Source organism: Meriones unguiculatus, chromosome 3 (assembly GCF_030254825.1).
Source record: "Meriones unguiculatus strain TT.TT164.6M chromosome 3, Bangor_MerUng_6.1, whole genome shotgun sequence".
Lineage (NCBI taxonomy): Eukaryota > Metazoa > Chordata > Mammalia > Rodentia > Muridae > Meriones > Meriones unguiculatus.
The window spans coordinates 102991107-103001783 of record NC_083351.1 but is presented as its reverse complement, the minus strand read 5'-3'; the positions used below and the strand labels follow the sequence as shown (position 1 = coordinate 103001783).

The window sequence follows — 10677 nt, the reverse complement described above, 5'->3', positions numbered from 1 at the left end:
ATGAATTTGAGAGGGAGTGAGAAAGTACATGGAAGGACTTGAAAAGGGGAGATGTTGAAAATAATAGTATGCTATATGAAATTCTTAAAAAATAAAAAATTGAATTTAACAAGGAATGTATGTTGAAAAAGTGAATTAAGGCAGCTGCTCCCCACTTGTCTTAAGCATGTCACATGCTACATGCACACTCACTGTCTCCATATGTAAGTACGCTTGTTCACATGGGCACGAGGAAGAGTGCAATGTTTTCACTAGCGGACTTGACTCCAGAAGTTTAGCAGCTTTCGTTTCTTTCATGCGTTGAGAGATCTGAGTGGAAATGACTTTGAAGAGGAGATCTTGGAAGGAGGCCCAAGACTCTTCATAAAAATTACATACTCCGTCAACAATGTGGGGCTGTGAGTTTGAGAACGGCTTAGTATCTGGTTAAGAATGATCACAAAGCATTACTGCTCATCATTCTGAGCAAACAAAACTTCTGATAATAGTGTTTTCAAGGATGAATCACCTAATTTATACTCTCCTACTCACAGACTGTGGCTGTACAGGAGAGCAAAGAAATGAACTCTAGATCATCGGAAAGCAGTAGACTGTGTTTGACGGTTCACTTGAAGTGTTTTGTTTGGGAGGTGAAATCTCTCCTGTGGGTCTCAGAGAACCTCCATTTCCTTCCTATCTGGTTTTTATTCTGTTAAAGTCTTGTCTCTCTATTCCTTGGTATTATTTAAGCCTTTCAACAAAAATAATGTTTAATTAAATTTTGCTCTGGGTTTCTTTTTAATTAACACATGAAACTTTTGAGAAACAACCTGTTTATTTTCAGGTGTGGTTTTAATTGTATATGTTTGTCCAAATAATCTGTGTGATGGTGATTCCTTTGGATGGGAAATGACAGAATTTTACTGCTTGAAAGACAAATAGCACCAGCCAATGAGAAAGGCAGAAAATAAGGTTCCCTTTAAACAGACATCTTCGTGGGAACCATTTAAAGGCTACAAGTCTTGAGGACTGAAAGGAAAATGGAATGCCACTGTCATTTCTTCCATCTGTTTTAGGACATTGTTGCTGCCATAAAGAAGAAGGAATATAACTTCTTAGACCAGCGGAAAATGGATTTTGACCAAGATTATGAAGAGTTTTGCAAGCGCACTAATGACCTTCATGTAGGTTGCATAGTAAAACCCCTGGGGACAGACACAGGTTCTCCTTGTCCTTTCTGTGTTACCCTGCTCATCATTCCCCATTCAGAAGACAGAGGTGTCCCCATCACAGGGGATGGAAGGAAGAGGGGTAGCGATCTCAGCCTCCATTTGGTGGTTTCAGATGAATAACTGAGGGCTCCTTTCCCTGGTCTAGACAGTCATAAATACAGCTTTGACTAATGATTCATCATCAGACTTCTGCCCATCTTCTGTCTTAGTTCTTAGGAAGGTAACGTTCATCCTCTGTTGGAATGTTCCGTAGCTTCATTAAGCTGTGACATTTCTTTCCTTTCATTACCATAGAGTAATAATTGTGATAAGAAGTGACCTAACTGTCGGCTATGTCTGCAAATTCTAAAGGCAGGGCTGTAGCTGGTCTTAGAGACCGTGGTGCTGGGGCCCTTCTTGGCAGTCGCTTTCCTTCCCATCATATTTCCTCACTACAGGCCAGTCACCCTGACTTTCATCCATCCTGGGCAGCATGGCCTTTATCAGCATTAGAAAACACATCAGAGACGCAGTCCAGCTCCAGGTTCCTGGGGAAAGGATTTGGGTCCCAGCCTTAGGGGTGAGTGTACACCCTATAGCCTATCGGGTGTGGGGCCATGTGATGAATAAAGGATAGGCAGGGTAGCCTGGGGCTAATCAGAGAGGATCTTTGTTATTAGGAAAGGGGAGTCAGGGAGGCTAAGGTGGGAGACAAGCTTAGACACCTGCCCCCAGGTTAATATGCAGAATTCCTTCACCCGTGGGAGAGTCAGGGATATAGTATTCTAATAGGAACAAGATCAGGATGGGGAGATACCACAGTCTATGATGTGCTTTCAATACAAACATGAGGACCTGAGTTTGAGCCCCAAAACACACAAACACACACACACACACACATACACACACACACACACACACACACACACACACACACACATACACATACATATTTTTTTTTTTTTTTTTTTCAATGCAGTTTATTCAGGAACATTGAACAATCCTCGGACCCCGGGGAAAGCCAGCCCACAGCTTAAATAGCCTCTGGGTAGCCAACCCAGGCATGCCACGGGGGCAATGCAGATAGGTCCACATACATGGAAGCAAGCCAGATCCTCGGCCTTAGCCAAATGTGGAGTTGTTCCTGACAGAGAGCACTCACCATCGGGAAGGTGGAAGGCGGAAACCAGCTCCATCTTTAAGGCATAGCATTCTGCAGCTCTCTACAGTTCCCCCTTTTTGTTTTAGACGCATCAGGCAAGAGTAGAGGTCTGATCTCTGATATTAGAAATAAATTGGGACTTTGTACAGATGTTCATTTAGGTGTCATCCACCCAAAGAGCATCGGACCCGTCCGATACCTTTTTCTCAGAGGCGGGACCTGGGGCATCAACCCGCATGCAATCAGACATGCTCTTCTCTGGGTCCAAAGCGGCTGACCCTGAGTGCAGTGCTTAGCCTCGCATCCTGAGCGTATCATTTTAGCTTTTTATGGTATCCAACCATGCTTGGGGAGAATGTCTTGCTTCAATGGCTGTAAAGGCCTGAATGATCATGGCTGCATCACACTGTTGTGAGACTCTAATCTTGCATATATACCACAGGCAAACCAAGGAGACCAACACCAGAAGGCCTGCTAACACTCCCATGCCCGCCCATTCCTTCAGATGATTCATGGCTGCAGCAATCCATGTTGATAATCCTGTGGCTAGTCCTGCGTCCACTCTGGTAGAATTTACTGTGACAATGGCCACTCTCAGCTGCTCCATCGTAGTATCGAATTCTCCAGTCCAATTACCTAAAATATAGCTCGACAATTGTTTAGACAGATTTGCAGCGCAGGAAAAATTCTCATGTTGTATGCTAGTGACACAAAGTCCAGCATACTTTCATTGACAGCCAGGTTGAGCGATTTGCCATAGGGTATCAATTTGCTCCTGCAAGAGGTCAATCCTCTGATTGAACACCATCAAGCTTCCTTTTAGTTGAGCATTAATTCCTTTATGTACAACTAAGGCATGAGCTACATTGGCTAAATGATTATTCAGGGTCTGAGCAGTCTGCCCAGTATGACTCATGGCTAATGCCCTGGTGGTAGCTCCAACAGCCGTCAATGAGATGGTAGTAACAATGGTGGCTTATACACATACATATTAAACCTAGGTATATATAAAGCTCAGCAGTCGTGAGGTGGAGGGAGGAAGATGGCTGGCCAGTAGCCTCCCTTACTTGGTGAATTTTTTTCCTAAGTACATTAACTTTATTTTTTTATTAATTACAGTTTATTCACTTTGTATCCCCCCATAAGCCACTCACTCCTCCCTTCCCGGTCCCACCCTCCCTCCCCCTTCTTTGCGCATGCCCCTCCCCAAGTCCACTGATAGGGGAGGTCCTCCTCTCCTTCCTTCTGATCTTAGTCTATCAGATCACATCAGGAATGGCTGCATTGTCATCTTCTGTGGCCTGGTAAGGCTGCTCTCCCTGCAGGGGGAGGTGATCAAAGAACAGGCCAATCAGATTATGTCAGAGGCAGTCCCTCTTCCCATTACTATTTAATCCACTTGGACACTACACTGCCATGGACTACATCTGTGCAGGGGTTCTAGGATATCTCCATGCACAGTACTTGGTTGGAGTATGAATCTCTGGGAAGGCCCCTGTGTTCAAGTTTCTGGTTCTGTTGCTCTCCTTGTGGAGCTCCTGTCCTCTCCAGATCTTACTATTTCCCACTTATTACATAAGATTACCTGCACTTTGCCCAAAAGTTGGCCATAAGTCTTAGTGTCTGCTTTCATAGTCTGCAGGGCAGAGCATTTCTGTGGCAGGTTCCTAGGTTGTTTCCTGTTTTCTTCTTCTGATGTCTATCCTCTTTGCCTTTCTGGATGGGGATTGAGCATTTTAGTCAGGGTCCTCTCTCTTAATTAGTTTCTTTAGATGTACAGGTTTTAGTAGGTTTATACTATGTTATATGTCTATATGAGTGAGTATATACCGTGTGTGTCTTTTTGCTTCTGGGACAGCTCACTCAGGATGATCTTTTCCAGGTCCCACTATTTACCTGCAAATTTTATGATTTCCTTATTTTTCATTGCAGACTAGTACTTCATTGTGTAGATATACCACAATTTCTGCATCCATTCTTCAGTTGAGGGGCATCTCAACTTTTTGGGTATAGTCACTGGATGGCTGGCGTTTTTCAGGAGTTGCCGCTGCTCCCCTCAGGGATAGAGACCTGAGTGGTAACTGTGGTCTTTGTTAGTGGAGAGGGTTCTCCTCTCACCCAGGGAAGTCCTGAAGACAGCTGCCCTGCTTCTGGGTTTCTTGCTGTAAATTTAATGATCTGCTGCTGTGACCTGTGTGTCCCGTGGTTTGGTCAGTTTTGTTAGGGATAACTAGTTGCCCCTTGGAGCCATATCTGGGGGTTGATCTCGGGGATTCCGGGCTTTTTTAGGTCTGAGGTTGTGGCTCTGTGTCCTAGTCCCAAGCGGTAATCTGTGGTGGGTGGGTACCACTTTCCTGGTAACAGCAGGCTATGTGGTGCACAGCAGGTCCCTGGGTTGGACTGGTCTGTGGGACCTATTCCAGGGATATACTGGGTTGCCTAAGTCTGTCCTTTTGCTTAGTTCCCTGTGAGGATTTCTCCTGACAGTGACTCCCAGTCTCTGTTGCCCTGGTACACACAGTTGGAGAGCTGGCGTGCGGCAACTGTTTGTGCCTGATGCTGGAGCCCAGTTCAGTGATGGCGGCTTGGACCTGCAGGTCTGTGAGACTTTTTCCAGGGAAGGACTGGGTGACCCAAGTCAGAACCATTTCCTTTCTTCCCTGTGGATTCTCTTGTGACAGGGACTCTCGGTCTGTGGTGTTTTTTGTGCCCGCCAGTCAGCCTGGGAAGGTGATCAGGACACACAGTCCTGTGGCTCAGGTCCGGCGACCTAGTGCATGTGCGACCCGGGATCTCTTCCAGGTTCTGGCTGGATGGCCTGAGAGTGGGCCCGACTGATTCCCACGCTGTGGGGGTTTCCTCTCATCTGGGAAACATGATTGCTATTGTTTTAGGGACCAGAGTTCAGTCTCTTGGTTGCTGTACAGGAAATGTTGTCCTGTTCCTCAGACGCTCTGTTCTCCTGGCGCCGCCATCTTGTCGTCCCCTGTCTACTTGGTGAATTTTAAGCCAATGAGAGATTTTGTCTCCAGAAGAGGTGGATAGTTACTGAAGAATGATACCTAAAGTCATCCTCCGGCTTTCACATACAGATATGCACCTGTGCATGCATTGAACTCACAGCACCTGTATACTTACTTGCACACGTATAAATATGCATATACGCGCACACATATACTTCCTCTCGAAGCAAAAGGATAAAATGGCTACTCTGCTTCCGTCTTCCTAAAATTTATGGTTGTGAGCCCTAACTTAGTGCATGCGGAGGGGAAATGCTGTGAGGTGTTTCTGGAGGAGTGAGTTCAAGACAGAGCTGTGAGAAAGTGCCATGCATTTTTTCCCTTTGATGTTTGTGAATTAATTTAATAATCACAATGCTCCTAGAAAGTGGGTGCTCTTGCTGCTCTCACTCTGCAGAGGGGAGACGAGACTGTAAGTCAAGCTTCCATCTGTGTGTTTCTCTAGAGATTCTAGCCGCTCAACAGCAGCAGCTCCTCTGGGGAGGTAGGCAGATGGTGGGCATCCAGAGGGAGGGGTCGTGTTTTGTCTCAGGTGCTTAATAAGAAGGTGTAGAGTTTTTCCAAAAAAGCAGCCGTTTACTCTGTGCAGTGGTGTTCCAGGCTTCAGCACTGCAGACTGTGAAAGGAGAAATAAATACACCGTTGAAATGGGCTTGCCCTTGCTGTGCTCACTGATAGGATTTAAATATGAACATGCATTAAGTTAGAAAAGAGGAATGGTTGTAGCACCGAAAGGGAAGGGGAAGGGTGGGTGTGATATCAAAAGTGACGAGAAAGGAGGGAAAACAGTCAGTTATAAATGAACAATACTCAGATATGTGTCGGAATGAGAAGTCAAAGGTGAGAAGGCACAATCCTATAAAAATTCACGGGGGTCGTGGTGCATAGAACCCACACATAGAACTTGGTCACTAGCGTACCTCACAGGACAGGATGTGAACCTGGGAGAAGATAACAGTGTCTTTGTATTCGTCTGAGCTGAGAACTGGAGGCTGTGAGTGATGTGGGTGAGATGGACGAGAGCATGAGCAGAGGTGTATGTCTCCTCACAGTGCTGAGAGCAGGGCTGTGCAAATGCTCTGAAACCTCATGTTAAGGCATTAGTCACGTGCTCCAGTCCTGATCTGGTAGTTTTCTTCTTTGTTTAAATGAAAAATGTTTTTTTTTTTTTTTTTAAGGAATGGTACACAAGTACCATGTTTACGGCACTTTACCTCTCCCCCTTTGTCTCAAATTGTTAGTCTGTTAATATATGTATACTCACATATGTATATGTATATCTGTATACATAACCTGCTGAGTCCATTTACAGTTTCTCATGTGTGTATATACATGAACACTCTCACACACAAATACTTAAAGTTCACCATATGTCTATCTCATCTTCTATCTCAAAAATAGGCCAGGTCTGAAATTGGTTTACTGGTTACATAACCTCTGACTTGTTCATTTCTTTCTCTTCCTTTTTCTCTTAACTAATACGTTTTTACTTTGTCTCTGAAACAAATCCATTCTGTTGAATTTAACTCGTATCTCTGTAAAACTGGGGTAAAAGTATCCACACCTCCCAGACTCTGAGTGGAGTAGGTGGAGCTAATGGGGCTAATGGATGGTAGGAATTAAGGAATGGAGGGGTTTGCAGGGAAAGATTGTGGGGTCTCAGCCGTCCAGGAATGACTGAGATCAGAACTCTGCTGGTGAGGGGATGTAAGTTGCAGTTAGGTCCATGTGGTACTAACAGCACAAGAGTGTCAGTGTGCTGCAGTCGCACAGGGCGGCTTGATAGAAGTGATGAGTGATTCTACCAGTCAAGGAAACAAGGTTAAAAAAATCAATTAATTAATTAATTAATTACAGTTTATTCACTTTGTATCCCCCCTGTAACTCCCTCCCTCCTCTCTTCCCAATCCCAACTTCCCTCCCTCTTCCCCACCCATGCCTCTCTCCCAGTCCACTGATAGGGGAGGTCCTTCTCTCCTTCCCTCTGATCCTAGTCTATCAGGTATCATCAGGAGTGGTTGCATTGTCTTCCTCTGTGGCCTGGTAAGGCTGTTCTCTCCTCAGGGGGAAGTGATCAAAGAGCAGGCCAATCAATTCCTGTCAGAGACAGTCCCTATCCCTATTACTTTGGAACCCACTTGGACACTGAACTGCCATGGGCTACCTCTGTGCAGGTGTTCCAGACCATCTCCATGAGTGTTCCTTGGCTGGAGTATCAGTCTCAGAAAAGACGCCTGTACCCAGACTTTTTGGTTCTGTTGCTCTCCTTGTGGAGCTCCTGTCCTCTCCAGGTCCTGCTATCTCCCACTTCTTTCTTAAGATTCCTTGCACTCTGCCCAAAGTTTGGCTATGAGTCTCAGCATCTGCCTCGATACCCTGCAGGGTAGAGCCTTTCAGAGGCCCTCTGTGGTAGGCTCCTGTCCTGGTCCCTGTTTTCTCCCTCCTCCGATGTCCATCCTCTTTGCCTTTCTGAATGGGGATTGAGCTTCTTAGCCAGAGTCCTCCTTCTTGATCAGCTTCCTTAAGTGTACAGATTCTAGTATGTTTCTCCTATATTATATGTTTAATATCCACTTATGAGTGAGTATATACCCTGTGTGTCTTTTTGCTTCTGGGGTACCTCACTCAGGATGATCTTTTCTAGTTCCCACCATTTACCTGCAAATTTCATGATTTCCTTGCTTTTTATTGCTGAGTAATATTACATTGTGTAGATGTACCACAATTTCTGTATCCATTCCTCAACTGAGGGGCATGTGGGCTGTTTCCAGCTTCTGGCTATTATGAATAAAGCTGCTACAAACATGGTAGAGCAAATGTCCTTGTTGTATACTTGAGTGTCTTCTGAATATATGGCTAGGAGTGTTATAGCTGGATCTTGGGGAAGCACTATTCCTAATTGTCTGAGAAAACTCCAGATTGATTTCCAAAGTGCTTGTACAAGGTTACATTCCCACCAGCAGTAAAGGAGGGTTCCCCTTTCTCCACAACCTCTCCAGCATGTGTTGTCACTTGAGTTTTTCATCTTGGCCATTCTGATGGGTATAATGTGAAATATCAGGGTCGTTTTAATTTGCATTTCCCTGATGGCTAATGACGTTGAGCATTTCTTTAAGTGTTTCTCTGCCATTCGATATTCCTCTACAGAGAATTCTCTGTGTAGCTCTGGTCCCCATTTTTTAATTGGATTACTTGGTTTGCTGCTTTTCAGCTTCTTTAGTTCTTTGTATATACTGGATATTAGTCCTCTGTCAGATAAAGGGTTAGTGAAGATTCTTTCCCAATCTGTAGGCAGTCGTTTTGTTTTGATGATGGTGTCCTTTTCTTTACAGAAGCTTTTCAGTTTTATGAGGTTCCATTTCTTGATTGTTGACCTTAGAGATGTTCTGTTCAGGAAGTTGTTTCCTGTGCCAATAAATTCAAGGCTCTTCCCCACTTTTTCTTCTAACAGGTTTAGTGTGTCAGTTTTTATATTTAGGTTGCTGATCCACTTGGACTTTAGTTTTGTGCAGGGTGATGAAACATGTTTTTTTTTTTTTTTAAAGTAATACAATGATTTTTCTGGGTTTTACTTAATTAAATTTATATTTAAAACACAACCTGAACTGAATATTAATGAGTAACAACATATTATGCTTACTTTTTAATGCAATCTTTTTAGGTACAAATTTGCATAATAGTAAAAGACGTGGTTATCAGGACAGCTAGGTCTCAGTTTCTGGCTTCTGGACACTTATATTCCTTTGAGGCTCATTGAGTTTCTCTCTCTCTCTCTCTCTCTCTTCCTTCCTTCCTTCCTTTCTTTCTTCCTTTCTTTCGTTCTTTCTCCCATTAGTACTTTTTTTTTCTTTTAAAAGTGGTGTGAAGAATGTGGATCTCTTTTCTTCTATGGCTAAATAGAAAACCCGCATTGTTTCTTGAAACAGTGGCAAACGTTTTTAATCTCAGCCTTTGGGTGGCGGAGCCAGGAGGGTTGTGAATTTGAATTTAGCCTGGGTCTCATAGGATGACTCTGTCTCAAAAAAAAAAAAAAATCTTGGTGCTAATTCATTGTTTGTAATAGGGTTTTGTTCTACTTTCAGAATGAGTTGCAGAGGTTCATGGATGTCACATTCGAAAAGATTCAAAGCACAGGGCAAGCTCTGAGCATGCTGAAGAAGTTTGAAAGGTAAAGATTTGAAATAACTTTCCAAGTTCTGTCTTCTAAACTTGAGATAATGTGAGCACAGTTTAGCTTCTTTTTATAGCTTATCTTTTGTTGTAATTATAACTCTCATTATAACTTTGCTTTCTAATGTGAAGAAAAGCCTCTCTTGACAGTCTGAGTCACAAGGTCACAGGTTTTAAGTTTTTCAGAGGCTGAGGAGGATTAATCCCTGGAAGGATTAGGGATTTGCTTCATCTCTGTCAATAGAGAATACTCTTAGCTTTGAAGTGGTCTGCAGCTGCCTGTAGTAATACTGCCTAATGTCTGAATAATTTGACATAATTCTTCTCAGGTTAGTGGTTTGGCTTTGTAAGGATTGATGAAACTGTTTTGGTTCTTTAAACACGCCACACAACTATTCCATTGTTTCTAGCTGGACTGTTTTAAAATGAATGTAATTAAGTAATATTTAATAAATATATATTCTCATTAATCCAATACTTTGTACTTTTTTTTATGTTTCAATCAGATTGAATATACCTAACCTTCGTATTGAGGAAAAATACCAAACAGTTTTTCGGAATTTTGGGGCTGACATCGACATGGTTTCTAAGCTCTATACAAAACAGAAATATGACCCTCCTTTGGCTCGCAACCAGCCTCCCATAGCTGGGCAGATCTTGTGGGCCCGGCAGCTATTTCACAGGCTGGAGCAGCCAATGCAACTCTTCCAGCAGCACCCCTCTGTGCTGAAGACAGAGGAGGCCAAGCCTGTGATCCGCAGTTACAACAAGATAGCCAAGGTCCTATTGGAGTTTGAGGTCCTCTACCATAGGGCGTGGCTTCAGCAGGTGAATTCCTGAATGAATGCTTCTTAATGCTGTCTATTGTCCAGATGGAGGGAATCCTTTTCCAGCATTTGCCATGGATATGTCAGTTTGATTGCACTTAATACATCAATGTGTATAACATAAAAGTGAAAGTAGATACTTATTAATTTTGAAAAAAGACTAAGCTAAGTAATAAAAGCTTATTGTTTAATTTATAACTTAAGTGAGAAAGCCACATGTCACCATCCAGTTAGGGGTCCTATTTTTTTCCTCCTTTAAAAATTTGGTAAGATTCTCATTGGAGGTATAGTTCAGTGCTGGAACATTT

General features: G+C 43.4%; 1 protein-coding gene across 1 annotated transcript in view; it reads left to right on the top strand.

The window, feature by feature from the left end:
• The window catches only part of Dnah5 (dynein axonemal heavy chain 5), a 256569-nt gene that overhangs the window by 31433 nt on the left and 214459 nt on the right, over positions 1-10677 (top strand). The window contains exons 12-14 of the mRNA XM_060378798.1: positions 1056-1163; positions 9455-9540; positions 10049-10370. Coding sequence (XP_060234781.1) covers positions 1056-1163; positions 9455-9540; positions 10049-10370 — 516 coding nt within the window. The remainder of the gene's footprint in view (positions 1-1055; positions 1164-9454; positions 9541-10048; positions 10371-10677) is intronic.